The sequence below is a fragment of the Canis lupus genome, chromosome 24 (genome assembly GCF_011100685.1).
Source record: "Canis lupus familiaris isolate Mischka breed German Shepherd chromosome 24, alternate assembly UU_Cfam_GSD_1.0, whole genome shotgun sequence".
Lineage (NCBI taxonomy): Eukaryota > Metazoa > Chordata > Mammalia > Carnivora > Canidae > Canis > Canis lupus.
The window spans coordinates 42,453,365-42,470,026 of NC_049245.1; the positions used below are offsets into that span (position 1 = coordinate 42,453,365).

Consider the following 16,662-nt stretch of genomic DNA (forward strand, 5'->3'; position numbering starts at 1 on the left):
GGTGGGGAGCAGAGCAGAGCATAGTTGTTGATTTTCAGTGATTTAAGTGCAGTAGCTTCACCTGCTTTAGGAGTTGGCAATTGAGGTGATATACTGTGACGTTTATCCCAAGAAAGGAAGGGGGAAATTACTGAGACTAACAGACTTTTTTCCTTTTAAAAAGAATGTGATATTTGGAGTGATCTGTAGGCCCCCCCCCCCCCCCCCCCCGTAAAGTATTTGGCTTTTCATTCTTCCAGCAGCAAATGGGAGCTCTTCTGGAAAAATTGGGAAGCCTCTGAGTGGAGCTGCAAAGAGATCCATTGCCGATAGCGAAGAATCTGAAGCTTACAAGTCCCTTTTCACGACTCACAGCTCTGCCAAGCGCTCCAAGGAGGAGTCGGCCCACTGGGTCACCCACACGTCCTACTGCTTCTGAAGCCCATGCTGCACTCCACGCCATGCGGGCTCCGTTTCGTTTCCACGGGAGCAGGTGGCATAGGTGTCACTGTCCCCTGTACTCTGCTCACTCTCTGTGCGGGGCAATAAAGTCCTCCTCCCAAACCTCCTTGCTGGTGTAGTTGCTCTTGCTTGTGAGGCGCGTGGGTTCCCAGTGACAGACGTGCTGGGCAGCTGGCCGCCCCCTTCCAACGCACATGCACCTGCTCTCCCCGCGGCCCAGAGAGACGCACTGGCCACACTTCTTATGCTTGAAATAATTAAGGACTTAGATGCCTGGTGGGGTGTATGGTTGGGCCCTTTTGACTAAAATTGTAATGATTTTGCTGCCAACAGTTAGGCCAAATGAAACTGCGCTCTAGGAAGTGAATTTTAAATGCACTCTGCCTGCAGGTCTGTTTGTGGGAAGGCATCTGTGCCCCTGAGTAGAGCTGGGGCCTTGCTAATTGAGTACTTCAGGGAAGTTCCTTTACTTTAGCAGTTTCTTTTTTTTTTTTTTTTTTTTTTTTTTTTTTTTTTTTTTAAATTTTTATTTATTTATGATAGTCACAGAGAGAGAGAGAGGCAGAGACACAGGCAGAGGGAGAAGCAGGCTCCATGCACCGGGAGCCCGACGTGGGATTCGATCCCGGGTCTCCAGGATCGCGCCCTGGGCCAAAGGCAGGCGCCAAACCGCTGCGCCACCCAGGGATCCCTACTTTAGCAGTTTCAAGATGAAAGCGATTTAGTTGGGTACCTGAGGATTTGATAGAAAAATAAAGCAAGGCCGCTTTTCTCTCACCTGTGTGTATTTTTCTCTCTTCCATAATCTTTTAGTAAGAAAATTACAGCCTTTCCGTTGATAGTGTCATAGCGTTTGCATATCTTGAGTTCCTTTTTCACTCAGATGATGAAGGAAATAGGGACGCCTCGGTGGCTCAGCAGTTGAGCATCTGCCTTTGGCCCAGGGCGCGATCCTGGAGACCCGGGATCAAGTCCCACATCGGGCTCCCTGCATGGAGCCTGCTTCTCCCTCTGCCTGTGTCTCTGCCTCTCTCTCTCTTTCTCTGTGTGTCTCATGAATAAATAAAATCTTTAAAAATATATTTAAAAAAGAAGATGAAGGAAATTATATGTAATATTGGTGTCTCTTACCAATGCGTAACGTGTGCTGACAGCAGTCATTGGAATTCCCATGGGACAGCTGAGTCAGGGCTGGGAATATCCCAGAGTCAGCACGGCTCTCTGGAGCCAGTCGCACTGTTGACGGGACCGGCTGGTTTCCGTTAACAAGCAGGAAAAGGAGCTGGGGGCAGGAGGGGGCGCGGTGTGAGAGGCCCCACATTCTCTGCCTCTGAGGGGCAGAAAGTTTGGCTCCCCAAGGCATCTTTCTTTGAATACAGAAGCATTTTAATCAGAACTCTAGTAACATCAGTGAATTTTTGCTGTAGACTTTTCCAGAACAAACCTGAATTGCCCACTCGCTTCTTACGTGTTTCCTGTACAGCCCGGTTAAACCATTTCTAGTTGCTTTTTTATTCCTTTTGTCAAATTATTTTCATAACGATCAGTACCTGTTTTATTTGGCTAAAATTTCTCTGTCACAGTGAGTTTTCTCCTTTCACAAAACTAAACAGTCTTTTTAGCTGAATGTCACTAATCACAGATTCAGTCATGAGGTGTTTTTATAGGTTAACGGCCATTATTTTGCCAACTTTGATTTCCCTAATTTTAGCTTTAATTTTATTGAGGTGGATATTTCGACTGTCCCCAGTTTTTCCCAGTGACCCGGTCACAGTGTCCCCAGCATCAGAACCTGGGCAGCTCAGGCCGCCCACTTCCCTCCAGGTCACCTCCAAGCTCTGCATGGCGCTCCCTCCCCTCCCTCCATGCCTGCAGCCCCCCCAGCGCCCCAGCCTCTCCCCACCTGCGGCCCCCCAGGAGAGCTTGCTCTGGAGAGGCCTTTCAGCCTTCAGTGCCTAGCGAGGCGTCGAGCCCTCGGAGGCCCGAGGAGCCAGTGGCACTCATCCGGCGCCCCCCCACCCCAGGCCTGGCAGGATGGCTGGTACACAGGGGAGGGAGAGCAAGGCGGCAGGGGCTCGGAGCTGCCCTGTTTTGAGCGCTCACCTGAAGAGTTAAGCACTCGATGGCCTTCGTCTCTTGGGACTCACTGATGCACAGAGAGCGGCCGGTGACCATCGTCCCTCCTTGAAGCATCGCAGCCCCAGCAGGTGAGGGCCAGAGGGAGGAGGACGGGGCACCTGCCAGCTCCTGCCCCATGGCCACCCCGCAGGACCCGAGCCTCTGCTAGCCCGGGGGGGGGGGGGGGGGGGGGGGGGGACACGGGAAGGCAAGAGCTCCAGGACACAGGCTGTTTAACGCGCTTTCTTTCGTTTTACAGCCTCCCCACAGTGAACTGAGAAGATTGCCACTCGACACCATGAACCTTCCTGCTTTTTGACCCAGAGAGCCTTGGGCTCAAAGATCTTTCTGCTTCTTACCTGCCTTTCCCCTGTCCTCCTCCTATTGAAAAGCTGCTTTAGGCTTTTGAGCACCGAATAAACCACGACGGCATTTGCTATCGTTAAATATACATAAACATTTCCAAACGACAAAAATCACACGGAGGGAAATTTCCTGAGCATTCCTGTTGTGTGTGGTCATCTACGTGAATAAAGCCTGTCTGCCCCTCACTGCATCACACCAAAACCGCCACATATTAGAGCCCTGTTTGGTGGGGGGGGAGTGACTTAAAATACGGGGTGCATGTAGACACAGGGCCACCCCAAGATGCTCTGCAGCCGTGGCTCAGCAACAGGGCGACCCTCCCACCAGAGCCGGGTGAGGCTGCTCGGGAGGGCCAGGGCAGAGTCTGGGTTCCAAGGATGAGCCCCCGAGGGGCACCGGGCACCCCCTCTAGCACTTGGCCAGAGGTACCTGCCAGCTGCTTCCCCAAGGAGCAACTTCAAAGTAGGCCCTCACGAGGAATGGGTTCTCTTACCGGCCTACCTTCTAATCAGCCCTTTGGCTTTGCCTCTCTGCAGGCCCCGAGCAGACCACCTCCTACAGGAAGGCCCCCGCCTCTCCATGAGCTGTGCACGTGTAGGAGCCGGCTTCTCCTGTGCCTTCAGATAGTCTGAAAACTTCTTGGTCACTGCCCAGAGCTCAGCATGGTTCGAGGCACGGGGAGGGTCCCCCGTGGATCCTTGATGACAGCTGAACATTTCATTCCTAGGGACCGAGTGTGAACCAGACGACACGGGGGAACAGGTACATAGGCCTTGTGTTCCGTTAAATGTGATTCTTTCGGTTTCGTGTCATTTCGAAAACATTCGGTTTCAAATACACTGGCCAGCGAGCCCTAGCTTACGTCCCCACGTTGGCTTCGGTTGGCATACAGGCGGGGTCCTTCTCCCTCAGGGTCTTCACACCCCCCCAGATGCCAGCACCCCCCACCTTCCCCAGCCACCTCATTGCCCCTCAAACTACCCGAAAGTCTTTTTCGGGAAAGCCTCCCTGCATAACCTAACCTAGAGCCGCCTCCTACAGTTCTGTTCTCCTAAAGTGCTCGCTGCTTATCACAATTTGAATGAAGTGATTTATCCTCTTCCCCACGCACCGCACAGCCAGGGACGATCGGTGAGTGGAGGCGGGAGGCGGGAGGGAGGCGCGAGGGAGCGGTGGGCACGGGGGAGAGCGTGGCCACCCACAGGGCCTGTTTGGCCTCAGCCGAGTGGTGGCCGGTGTTACCAGCTCATCCCTGTTTTCCAAGGAAGCCAGAAACCTTGGTTTCAAAAGTCGAGTCCCTCCCAATATTTAAATATTACCAAATAGGGCAGCCGGGTGGCTGATGCCCTGGGCCCGCCGCAGGCGCGTCCGACTCCGAGACCTGGGTGCTGGTTGGGGTCCTTGGAGGCAGGGGGGGTGCTGGAACGCGGCAGGGCGCAGGCAGGGTGCGAGGCGCCCACCCCGAGGTCCTGTGATGACCCGGGGCCATGATCCTTTCCTGCCCCCAGCCCTCGGGCTCGGGGCCCACACGGCCCAGGACGCCCTGCTGTTCAGTGGCCCCCAAAGAGCGTGGCTCGATCTCTGTCCTACTAAATGAGGTCTTCTTCCTGACAAGGGATAGATCGATTCGAGATCGTGAAGTGTTTCGGGCCGAAGTTATTCCTGGAGGCAGGGGTTTAGCATCGCCTTCGGCCCAGGGTGTGATCCTGGAGACCCGGGATCGAGTCCCGCGTCGGGCTCCCTGCAGGGAGCCTGCTTCTCCCTCGGCCTGTGTCTCTGCTTCTCTCTCTCTCTGTGTGTGTCTCTCATGAATAAATAAATGAAATATTTAAAATAAATAAATAAATATCCCCAAATAATCATGTCTGGGAACAACGCAGGCCAAGCAAAGCCCAAGGGGCTCCCAGCGTGTAGCCTCTGGTGTCATCGCCACCCTCCCCCGCCGACCCCCGGCTCTGGCTCCCACAGGGACACTTGCTCCGTCTGCCCCGCTCACCTCAACGTCTGGACTGGACACGTAGAGAAAGGGCGGAGCCGGGGGGGCTGCCTGTGTCCCCGCCCTCGCTGCACCCGCCTTGGAGGCTGCTCCAGGGCGACCCCCGGGAGCCTCCTGAGCCCCCGCCCGAAGCGTCACAATGGCCTCTGTGACATCACCAACAGCCGGGCCCCAGGCACCCGGTCTCCGGGTGCGCGGGAACAGACCCACCATGAGCAGCTTCGCGCCCCAGCTCTGCTCACCATGCGGACGCTGACATGGCTCTTGCTGCTGCCCGTGTGCCTCTCCTGCGGCTACGCCTTCATGTTTTCCCCGCTGCGAGACAAGGCCAAAGAGCCGCAGGGGAAGGTGCCCTGCGGAGGCCACTTCCGAATCCGGCAAAACCTCCCGGAGCATGCCCAGGGCTGGCTGGGGAGCAAATGGCTCTGGCTGTTTTTCGTTGTTGTGCTGTACGTGATACTGAAGTTTCGAGGAGATAGTGAGAAGAGTAAGGTAAGGACGGCCCCACCCCGGGCCCACCCCGGGCCCTCCCCGGGCCCCGCCACCCTGGGCCTGCCGCCCTGGGCCCGCCGCAGGCGCGTCCGACTCCGAGACCTGGGTGCTGGTTGGGGTCCTTGGAGGCAGGGGGGGTGCTGGAACGCGGCAGGGCGCAGGCGGGGTGCGAGGCGCCCACCCCGAGGTCCTGTGATGACCCGGGGCCACGATCCTTTCCTGCCCCCGGCCCTCGGGCTCGGGGCCCACACGGCCCAGGACGCCCTGCTGTTCGGTGGCCCCCAAAGAGCGTGGCTCGATCTCCGTCCTACTAAATGAGGTCTTCTTCCTGACAAGGGATAGATCGATTCGAGATCGTGGGGTGTTTCGGGCCGAAGTTATTCCTGGAGGCAGGTTCGCCGCCCCCGCTTCTTAATTTCCCTAGAAGAGTTTCTTAATTTCTCGCCAGTTGCCGAACCGAATGGAAGTGGCATCGTTATCCCAGGAAAAGGAAAAGACCTGTCGTGAAGGGATAAAGGTGTAAGGGAGGAACAGCTCCTCCCTAAAGGGCTGCACAAGCCTCCGACGGGGAAAGGGGGAGAGAAATACAGCATGTTCTCTACTAGACAGGCCCCAACTTCATGACACTGTGTCCAAACTGATAGAGCAGAGCTTGGCAAACGTTTTCTGGAAAAGACCGGATAGTAGATGCTTTGAGCTCTGCAGCCCACACAGTCTCGGTTGCGACTCCTCAACCCTGCCGTTTGGGCGTGAAAGCAGCCTCGTGCAATGTGCCAGTAAATGAGCAAGGCTGCGTTTCAATAAGACTTTATTTACAGAAACAGCCGGTGGGCCCGATTGGGCCACAGTTTGCCAATCCCTGGACTAGAGCGCAATGCTAGAACCGTCTTCTCTCAAGGTGAGCCCGACCCTGTCGGAACTGCGTCAGGACAGCAAAGCCACCCATGTTGCTATTCACCCTGAGTATCTTTCTTGACAGGAGCAGAATCCTTCCGGCCTTCGAGGCTGTCCATTTCGCTCTCCACTAAAGAAAAATCAAAATGCTTCCCCCAACAAAGACTATGCATTCAATACCCTAACCCAACTGGAGATGGACCTTGTGAAATTCGTGTCCAAGGTGCGGAACCTGAAAGTCGCCATGGCAACTGGCAGTAACCTCAAGCTTCAGCACTTGGAGGTACCTCCAGAGCCACACAATAATATTACCATCTATGAAATATGGGGCGAAGAAGACTCTGAATGAATGCACTTATGTGTCAGAGTAGGAGAGACAAAATTGAGTGTTGACAAACCGTATGCAAACCAATAAAATTATTCTGAAGAAAAAGAATTCTCAAATTTGACACCTTTTCTTCCCCCGCCCCCTCTCTTTTGAAACTGGAAGAAAAAATAAATGTGAGCCAGTAGCCGCAGCAGTTACTCTCTTGTTTTTGCCTTCCTCACCTCCACTAGAGCAGAGAGTGGTGAGAAGAGCACAGACAGCAACATGGTGGCAGGGCGGCCTTCTCAGCCACGGCACCAGGGCCCCTGGAGGACGAGACGGCTTAGGAAATTTGGGATACGATGCAGAAACCAACTTCATGGTAGTCATCCTTGTAGTAGCTATTTGTGCAAAAGATGGAACCAATTTTTATCTTTATAACTTATTATACTTTTTTTTTTATTTTTATTTATTTATGATAGTCACAGAGAGAGAGAGAGGCAGAGACATAGGCAGAGGGAGAAGCAGGCTCCATGCACCGGGAGCCTGATGTGGGATTCGATCCCGGGTCTCCAGGATCGCGCCCTGGGCCAAAGGCAGGCGCCAAACCACTGCGCCACCCAGGGATCCCTCTTTATAACTTATTATAAAGGCCAACTTTACAGGTTTAAAAGAAAAATGAATTAAGAGGGGGTGTGTGTGTGTGTGCGCGGTCACGCGTGTGGACGCACATGTGTGCCTCTGTCGGGGAATGCTTGATTCTAGAAGCACTTGATCTTCTTACCATCAGAAAAGTCTTTTTATTCATTCTGTCTCGTGGATGACCCGTATTGACCTTTTCTTATACCAAATGTCTAACTGGATTAAGAAATAGAGAATTGATCTATATTTTCAATGTAATTCAGATACAGGTGAGCTAACCAGGGCTTCCCAAATTAGTTGACACGAATGTGTATAATGCTTATTAAAAATATGGATGTTTTGGCATGTTTTGTATGGCTAATGGGAACTATGCTTACCCAAGGCTGTTAAATTAGCCTCCTGAGCCCCAGTCAAGGTCAGCGGGTGCAGGCCTGGAGAGGCAAGCTAGTGGGGAGGACCACGGAAGGGCCAAATCAATGTGTGCCTGACAGGGGAGTCCTGAGTCTCCATCAGCGAACCCCCATTGTTTGGGCCGAGCATTCAGGCTCTGTCCCGTGTGTGGGGGAGTCAGGCCTCGGACAAGAGCCGCCAAGCCCATCTCTTCCCGTCTCGTCCCTCCTGAACACTTATTGTCTTAACAGGATGGGAAAAAATGGAAGGAGCGGAGTTGTGCGTTCAGTATTCCGAGTTGTCCAAGCAAATGGGACCATGCGAGTTGTTTTCACAGCCGACTCTGAGGACACTCAGAGGCAACAGATATTTTGGTTGGAACCTGTGATCTCCACGTGGCACAGATTTTAGATGAATGGCGATCACCTACGAGGCCAGGGGTCTGCAAACCATGGCTCACAGGCCAGCTCGCTACCCGGTTTCATACTACCCATGAGCTGCTAATGGCTATTATGTCTTTCAATGGTTGAAAAAAGATGAGTAATATTTCACGACGGGCAAATAACATGAAATTCACCTTTCAGTGTCCATTGACTCTTGCTGGCACACAGCCACGCGTGTTCATCCCCGAACTGCCAATGGCTGCTTTTGTGCTCATTGGCAGGGTTGGCAGGGTTGAGTTCGCGCGACAGAAACCCTGTGGCCCACAAAGCCGAAAATATTTGCTGATGGGGGCCCTTTACAGGAAGTTTGCCAACCCCTGGTTTATGCTAATCTTATTTACATGTTAACAACCAGGGAGAGTGTCCAAGAGGAGCAGATATATATATAAGGCTGTAACCTTCACAACCCTCCCACATTTGTCTGATAGGCAAACAAGTAATTTTATGAATCACATTTTTTGTAGTTCTGTCCAGGTCACGAGCAACTAAAGATGGGGACCCTAAGAGAAGGCAAAACAGCACAATTCCTTACAGCAAGCTGACAAGGATACAAATTAGAACAAAAGCTGCTGTGCCTTTGGATGTAGCAATTTCTTTTTTTTTGTTTAAGATTTTATTTATTCGTGAGAGACACACAGAGGGAGGCAGAGACCCAGGTGGAGGGAGAAGCAGGCCCCCTGCGGGGAGCCCGATGCAGAACTGGATCCCAGGACCCCGGGAATCACGACCTGAGCCAACCACTGAGCCCCCCAGGTGCCCCATGGATGTAGCAATTTCTTTGCAGGCCACAGTTTTGCGTAGACAACAGTGTTTTCTTAACCCAATTTCATGCGATATTTTCATGCAAAAAAATGCATTCAATTCGGGACCTAGAGCCTAAGAAAGCTACTGAATTCTGCTGTTCCAGCAAAAACTCAAATCCTAACGTCACCACACTCTGGTTTCAAAAGAGCGGTTGACGGGCCAACGGTGACCGTGGTCCTCTAGCGATGACGTGCTCGGCCCAGGGGCTCCCCCGCAGCGTTGATGCTTGTCTCCTGCAGCAGGGACGTCCCAGTGGTTTGCTCCTTGAAGGCCAGCAGGAGGAGTAGGACCCCAGGAAATCAGGAAATCGCAGGAGTGACAGCTGTCACATGACCTACTGAATAGAAACGTGTCTCTCTAGGGGTGGGGGTGACACCCGGCATGAGCGGCAGGACTGGGCCACGGCAGACCCCGCGGCAGAGAGGGCGGCCGGCGGCTCCAGCGCTAGAGGATGCTAACGGAGAAGTGGGAGTTCTGTCGGGGCCCCGCTCGGCCTGGTCATCCGCAAGGCCTTTCTCGTGTGTCTGGGCATGGACGGGGGCGGAAGGGGGGGCCCGGGGAGGGGGCACGCAGCCTTGTGTAGTCAGTCTCTGTCTTGAGTGTGGGCTGGAGCTGCCGGGGTGGTCACTGCATGATGCCGGTGTGTCCCGTGAGGCTCCATCCCAGCCCAGACACCCTCCCGGTGGTCTCTCGGTCACACCGCAGCGACGAGATTGGTTCTAGCAACAACCAGTGCCCTGGACAGAGGCCCCCAAGTCGGGTGAACCCGCAGCCCCAGCTGACATCCAAGTGCCTGAGCACAGGGGCCCGCTGTCCGAACTCACACTCCGGACCCACGGAAACGGGGAGACAGTAAGTGTGCGTTGCTTTAAGCCGCTAAGTCTGTGGTAATTCATTACACCGAAGTAAAAAAAAAGTAATGCAGGACGTGTACGCACCCGGACGCACCAGATCTTTCCACCTGCTGTTTCTGACGCCCGGGATGACGCGTCCACCTGCCCTCTGAGCTGCACATCGGCCTCTGGATCCGAGAAGCAGGACCAGTATCAGGACAGGATCAAGAATGGGAATATCCTGGGCCTCGAAACCAGAGGCTACCAAGTGTTGGCGCGGGGACCGAACGAGTCACGAGAAGTTGAAAAGATTAGAAAAGAGACTCGGTGAGGCCCTTCCCCCAAGTTCCCCAGCGGTCGTGTCTGGCGTCACTGGTTCAAACACCAAAGCAGGGACCTGACGTTGGGACGGCGTGGGTGAAGGGTTCTGTGGCATCTTACCCACGTGGAGGTTGGTACAACCACCCACACTGAGGAGGGCGCTTGGTGGGATGAGCGCTGGGTGTTATGCTATGTGGTGGCAAATCGAACTCCAATAAAAAGAAATTTAAAAAATAAATAAATAAATAACCACCCACGCAGCCGAGAGACAGGTCTGCGCCGGCTCGGGGACCTCCGCATACCGTCCCCCTCGCACCCACCCCGGCAGCCGCTCATCTAAGATTTTGTTGTTTCTTTTCCTTTTTTTAAGATTTTATTAATTCATAGGAGACACAGAGAGAGAGAGGCAGAGGGAGAAGCAGGGAGCCCGATGTGGGACTCGAACCTGAGACTCCGGAATCACGACCTGAGCCAAAAGCAGACGCTCAACCGCTGAGCCACCAGCTTTTGTTGTTTCGAGGCTGTCACATGACTGGGGCCACCAGGCGTGTGACCTTGGAGGTCGGCTCTTCCACTCAGCATAATGCCCCGCGTTCCCCGCAAGTGATTCCCTGCGCCGACCCTCCCCCTCGTGCCGTCCACCAGCCGAGCTCGTTTCCCCATCCACCTGCTCAAGGACATTCTGGTCATTCGCAGGTTCGGGCTCTTCGATGACATCTGCTGCAAAGGATCACGTACGGGTTTTTGCGTGGACATGCATTTTTATTTCTCGGGGACAAATGCCCAGATTGCCAGGTCATACGGGAAAGGGTGTGTTTTGGCCTCCAGTGAAATTGTTATAACTCGGGATTCGTGGCCAACATCTTACGATGAGATTCCACATTATATTCTAGTGAGGGAGGCACAGTAAGTCAGCAAGTCTCTATAAAACACAAATAAACACAAGGGGAGTTGCAGGACGTACGCCCTCTGCGCCTTCCCAACCGACGTGCAGAGGCACCCAGCGGCCTCTGAGCCCCGTGACCTGTCTCCTCCTGGTCCCGCCGCACCAGGCCCACTTCTGCCTCGGGGCAGTGGCACGCGGCCTGTCGCCCTGGGGGACGCTTTGCCATCAGCTGTCACGGTGCTGGTTGTTGTGCTTATCTTTCTGGTCTTTGCCCAGAGGGTCACCTGCTCAGAGAGGCCCCCGCTGACCACCCGCTGACCCCCCTGCCGCTCTCCCCACATCACCCAGTTTCTGTTTTCTCTGTATCACCATCACCGTGCGACATGATGCTTTCTGTTGACCTGCTCCTTGTTCGTCCCGGTCCCCTGAGCGTAAGCTCCATGAGGACAGGCATGTGTCTGCTGCGGTCCCCGCGCTCGTCCCCTCGGCCTTGGCGGTTGGGAGAAGGGCGACCAGCGGTCCTGCACAATGTCCCTCCGTCTGGGTTGAGTGGCGCCTGTTTTCTCGCGGTGGGAATGAGGTGACGCCTTTGGGCAGGAGCCCCGAGACGTGCTGTTGTGCCCCGGAGGAGCCGCAGCGCTGAGCATCCCGACCTTCACCTGTGACCAAGGTGGGGCCTGCAGCGGCTTCAGGTCAGGTGGAGATGTGTCCCAGGCCGCCCTGAGGCTGCGCCCTCGGCCCCTCCGACTGTCACCCACTGATGGGAGCATCCCTCCCGGGGCTCTTCCGCAGTAATTATTTCAGGGATACTGGTATTTGCCTGATGGTAATTTTGATTCCCTCTTTCCGTCTTCATTCATCAATTGGAAGTCTGCTGTGAGGAAGACCTGGGCCTTCTTCCCCGTTTATTGGTTGATTGATACCAGTAGAGACACATAAATACTTATTTTACTTTATTAAAGCCCAATATATATTTAAAGATTGTATCCGTTTGAGAGAGAGAAAGAGCGTGAGCAGGGGGCAGGGCAGAGGGAGAGGAGAGAGGCCGACCCCCCGCTGAGCAGGGAGCCCGATGCGAGACTCGATCCCAAGACCCTGAGATCATGCCCTGAGCCAGAGTCAGACGCCCAACTGACTGAGCCCCCCAGGCGCCCACAAATCCAACATTCTTGTTTTTATTTTCTGGCTCCAACTTTGCCGGTGCCCTCAGGTTAGCTCTGGTGAACTTGAGCAAGCCCCGCCCTCCTTCGAGCAATTCGCCTCTCTGGCAGCTCACGGATGCTCCAGCATCATCCTGGTTATTCCTGCGTCAGGTCCCCCACTGCTCGGAGCACCCCCGCCCCGGTACCGGAGGACGGCACCTGGCAACCAGGCTGGGCAGGCCGCGCTGGGCTGTCACAGCACCCAGGCCCCCGCAGCGGGGACCACGAGCGTGTGTCACCCATCCCCCCCCAGTCTGTATTCTGAGTCTGTGACCACGACCTCCTCTTCCTGGTGCCTCTGATTCCCGTCCGACACCTCGGGTTCCTTCCAGCCGTCCCCCGGCCCCTGTTTATAGCTTCGGCCTCCCGCAGTGACAACCCAGCTCTCCAGAGCTGCATCTACGGGTTCGCTCAATTCTAGAACGCACATAGAGTAGCTCGAGACTCGAACCCGGGCCCCGCGAGGAGCACACTTATAACTAGTGTGGCTGGCCCTGCAGCATCCGGCCAAGACACTTCCAGGGTTCCGGAGGTGGCTTCTTCTCTCACCCGCCCCTTGGTGGGGTCGCCAGCCCATGGCCGTGTGTTAGGTCCACTCCAATTGGGGTTCCCCACATCCTGGCTGGGTTCACTTGTTTACCTGTGTGTGCAGGTGTGGGACGGATCACCTGGTGCTGAGAGTCAAAGATGGAGAAAAAGATAGACCCGGACAACTGCCGCCCTGTCCCCGTCCCTGGTGCGTGGGCCCCCCTCCCCCTGCTCCTCTCCTCCTCCCTCCCATGGATCAAGGATCAGCCTCTTTGGTTTCTGTTCTACCCTTCCTGTGTTTCTCTTGCACAAACAGGCCAGACGGTGTGTTTTCTCAGAGCCCCTCTTACTCACGTGAAGGATACCATGTTACCCGATATTCTTTGGGGCTTTTTTGCTGTTGTTGTTTTGCATAAGAGCGGGTCCCGCATACGGCTCCATCTAGGCTCACAGGGACCTTCCTCATTCGTTTTCCTGCCCGCAGAGGGCTCCGCGCGTGGTCGCACCAAAACCGACAGTAGCTGGTTCAGCTGCTCTATGTGGACATGCAGGTGGTTTCCAGTAGTGAAATGACCAGCGATGGTGCAATGAATAACCTCGTACAAAAGCGGTTTTGTGTTGTTGGAGAGGTACCTTCAGGGTGGATGCCTGTGCTTGGGGCTGCTGGGTAGAAAGGTGGCTCACATGTACCTCTGTCGGGCGTTGCCAAGTTGCCCTCAGGTGGAGCCAGGTGCATCCTCGCCCGCCCGGGATGCCCATCCGGAGTTTGTGAACCAAACCGGCTCTTGGAGCGCGCGTGGCCTGCAGTTCCGGAGACGGCCACGAGGGGGCGGACAGCGCCCATTGCAGAGAGCAGGGCACCTGGTTTCCAAGAATTTTTTTCTCTTCTTTTTTTTTAAGATTTTATTTATTAAAAAAAAAGATTTTATTTATTTATTCATGAGACACAGAGAGAGAGGGGCAGAGACACAGGCAGAGGGAGAAGCAGGCTCCCTGCGGGGAGCCCGATGTGGGACTCGATCCCAGGACCCCGGGATCTCACCCTGAGCCAAAAGCAGAGGCTCAACCACTGAGCCACCCAGGCACCCTCTTTTCTCTTCTTTTTTTTTTTTTTTTTTTTAATTTTATTTATGATAGTCACAGAGAGAGAGAGAGAGAGAGAGGCAGAGACATAGGCAGAGGGAGAAGCAGGCTCCATGCACCGGGAGCCCGACGTGGGATTCGATCCCGGGTCTCCAGGATCGCGCCCTGGGCCAAAGGCAGGCGCCAAACCGCTGCGCCACCCAGGCACCCTCTTTTCTCTTCTTTTACACAGGTTTTATTTATTTATTCAAGAGAGAGACAGAAAGCAGGAGCAGGGGGAGGGGCAGAGGGATAAGCAGACCCCCACCGAGTGGGGATCCCGACACGGGGCTCGATCCCAGGACCCCAAGACCACGGCCTGAGCCAAAGTCAGACGCTTAACCCACTGAGCCACCCAGGTGCCCCCCACCCCCTGCCCCAAGATTTTGTTTACAAAGGCCCTTGACAATAATGCGTAAGGGGAAGGAAGAGTAGTCATGTTTTTATTACTAACAGCGACTAACATGCATAGTACTAGCAGCAAAAATACCACTATTTTCGTTAACAATTGACATTTGCCGTTTGGTTATTTACTCCCTCAAGGACTTATTTGTTCTGTGCACTGTTGTAGGCTCTGGGGATGTGAAAGTGGGGTAGAGCCTAGACAAACATCCTGCCTGGGGGAGGGAGGCCATAAACACACACACACGTCCACTATGTAGCCGGCCAGGTGCACACAGATACTACAGAGGCAGATGAGTAAGGGAAGGGGTGCGTGTGCAGGTGGGGGGGCGGGGAGTTGGGGGGTGGGCTTACAGTCAGGCAGTAGTAGGGGAAGGGCGCACTGAGGAGTAAGCCATGAGGACAACCTAGCAGGAACGTGTGAGGGACAGAAGTGATGGGAAGTGCAAAGGCCCTGAGGCAGGAGTGAGGCCGGCAGGATGGGGGTTACTCAGAGTACTTGGGGCCCAGTGAGTGGGGAGAAGAGATAAGAGACGAGGAGCGTGGGGGGTGCCAGTCGTGGAGGCCTCGCAGGCCATCCACGGGAGTTTGGACTTTTCCTCGGTGAGAGATGGGAGCCACGGGAGAGAACACCAGATCCCCAGAAGCCCAGAAAGAGGGCTCCCTCCTCCCCGCTCCCCAAGCCTGCAGTTCATCCCTCAGCAGACAGCTACCAGCCCCGGGGCACCTGCGGGGAACCTACCTGGTCTCCGTTCTGCTGCGGGGACTGTCACAGCGGGGGGGGGGGGGGGGGGTGGCAGGGACACCCTCAGGCCCCCCAGAGGCTCTGATCCTGCTGCCGGGAAAACCCGTGAGCAGCTACCCCGAGAAACGACGGGTCCTCCAGGGAGCCCTGCAGGGTCTCAGCTCCGCGACAACCCCCGGAACTCTGGGAACCCCATGTCCGCAGAGCACCCGCGTGGAAGAGGCGCCGAAGGGTCGCGGGGGGCATGTGGCTGCGCCTCGGCTGCGGCCGTGTCCCCACTGCTCGCCCCGTGCGGGTCTCCCAGGGTCCCTCGGACCCCTGCTCAGCAAGGCGGCTCCTGCTCGCCGGGGACTGAGGTCTCTGTGGGTTGGGGTGGCCCAGGCCAGGTGCACTCCTGCCCCCACCCTGGGGACAGCCCTGCCCTTGGGTGGGGCTCGGGGACACCTTGGGAGGCTGAGGGCGCTTGACCTTGGGGGACCACGGGCCTCTTGGCTGGACCAGCATCACCCATAAGCACATCACTCCGTTGTTCCAGAAATTCCACATCCTCCCGCGCATTCATTTCTCCTCTGTTGGGTCATCCATCTGGTGGTCACTCCGCTCGCACTGGGGGAGCTCCGAGGGGCCCGCCGGCCCACCCGGGAACGCAGACGTGCGCCCACTGAGATCCCATCTCACCCTCACTGCCGGCCACTGTCGAAGAACCTGAATCGCAAGTGTTGGCGTGGACGGGGAGAAACTGGGGCCCCATCGGGGCCGCTGGTGAAGACGTGCTGGGACCAAGGGCGGAGGGGCCTCAGACACCTACATACAGACTTAGCGTGGGATCCAGCAACTCCTCTCCTGGCTAGAAACCCTGAAGAATTGAAAGCAGGATCTTTTTTTTTCTTTTTTAAGATTTTATTTATTTATTCATGAAAGACAGAGAGAGAGGCAGAGACGCAGGCAGAGGGAGGCGCAGGCCCCATGCAGGAGGCCCGATGCGGGACTCGATCCCAGGACCCCAGGATCACACCCTGGCCGAAGGGAGGAGCTCAACCACTGAGCCACCCGGGGATCCCTGAAGGCAGGATCTTGAAGACGGGTTTGCACAGCCGTGCTCATGGCTGCACGGTTCGCAACAGCCAGGCTGTGGAGGCAGCGAGTGGCCGCGGGGGGAAGGACGGACAAACCGAGTGGACGGATGCACACGCTGCAGCGCTGGGCCGCAGAAGTCGGCACCGTGTGGACTCTGGGAGCACAGAAGTAGTCGAATCCTGCAGTTTGATGGGGGCTGGGGGCAATTAGGGGAGAGACGCAGGGTGTCAGGAGCCGGTACGTGCTGGGAAGAAAAATGGCCCAGAAGAGGCCGGTTGAGCAGCTGGCCAGGGGACAGTGTTCAGGGGACACCTTGGGCTGCGGGAGAGGGGAGCACAGCGATGGGAAGAGCCTCCAGGCAGGTGGAGGAGCAGGTGCAAAGGCCCTGAAGTTCTCCCGGAAACCCTCTCCTTCCCCCGGAGAACCCCCATCCTTATTTATACCTTCATGGTGCTATAATTGGATCCCAGGCAGGTTGTGTCCCCCAAATGCGCTGCTTTGGCATAAGGATTTTATTTAAAGATTTTATTTATTAATTCGTGAGAGACACAGAGGGAGGTGCAGAGACACAGGCAGAGGGAGTAGCAGGCTCCCTGCGGGGAGACCCCTGCAGCACTCGATCCCAGGACCCTGGGATCATGCCCTGGGCCAAA

The 16,662-nt window shown here is 55.5% G+C and overlaps 3 protein-coding genes and 1 long non-coding RNA gene across 6 annotated transcripts in view; 3 read left to right on the top strand and 1 right to left on the bottom strand.

Moving 5' to 3' along the window:
- The window catches only part of RTF2 (replication termination factor 2), a 40,860-nt gene extending 40,313 nt beyond the window's left edge, over positions 1 to 547 (top strand). For 2 of the 3 annotated variants that reach the window (XM_038572650.1, XM_038572652.1), the window contains one exon: positions 240 to 547. In XM_038572650.1, coding sequence (XP_038428578.1) covers positions 240 to 418 — 179 coding nt within the window. In that variant the 3' untranslated portion in view covers positions 419 to 547. The remainder of the gene's footprint in view (positions 1 to 239) is intronic. The other variant, XM_038572651.1, reaches the window with a different exon arrangement.
- The window catches only part of LOC102156144 (beta-1,3-galactosyl-O-glycosyl-glycoprotein beta-1,6-N-acetylglucosaminyltransferase 7), a 28,409-nt gene extending 23,369 nt beyond the window's left edge, over positions 1 to 5,040 (bottom strand). Inside the window, exon 1 of the mRNA XM_038572648.1 lies at positions 4,922 to 5,040. The gene's annotated coding sequence lies outside the window, so the exon portion shown is untranslated. The remainder of the gene's footprint in view (positions 1 to 4,921) is intronic.
- LOC119865697 lies at positions 1,040 to 5,024 on the top strand. Its single transcript, XR_005378016.1, has 4 exons — positions 1,040 to 2,648; positions 2,819 to 3,687; positions 3,967 to 4,056; positions 4,894 to 5,024. It is a non-coding gene; the product is annotated as an uncharacterized LOC119865697 (long non-coding RNA).
- A 42-nt stretch (positions 5,041 to 5,082) lies between the features above and the next one.
- Positions 5,083 to 6,743, top strand: LOC611771 (protein FAM209B). The gene is made up of 2 exons (XM_038572653.1): positions 5,083 to 5,413; positions 6,393 to 6,743. The coding sequence occupies exons 1-2, from the start codon at positions 5,165 to 5,167 to the stop codon at positions 6,654 to 6,656; spliced, it is 513 nt and encodes a 170-aa protein (XP_038428581.1). The 5' UTR covers positions 5,083 to 5,164; the 3' UTR covers positions 6,657 to 6,743.
- The last annotated feature ends 9,919 nt before the right edge of the window (positions 6,744 to 16,662 follow it).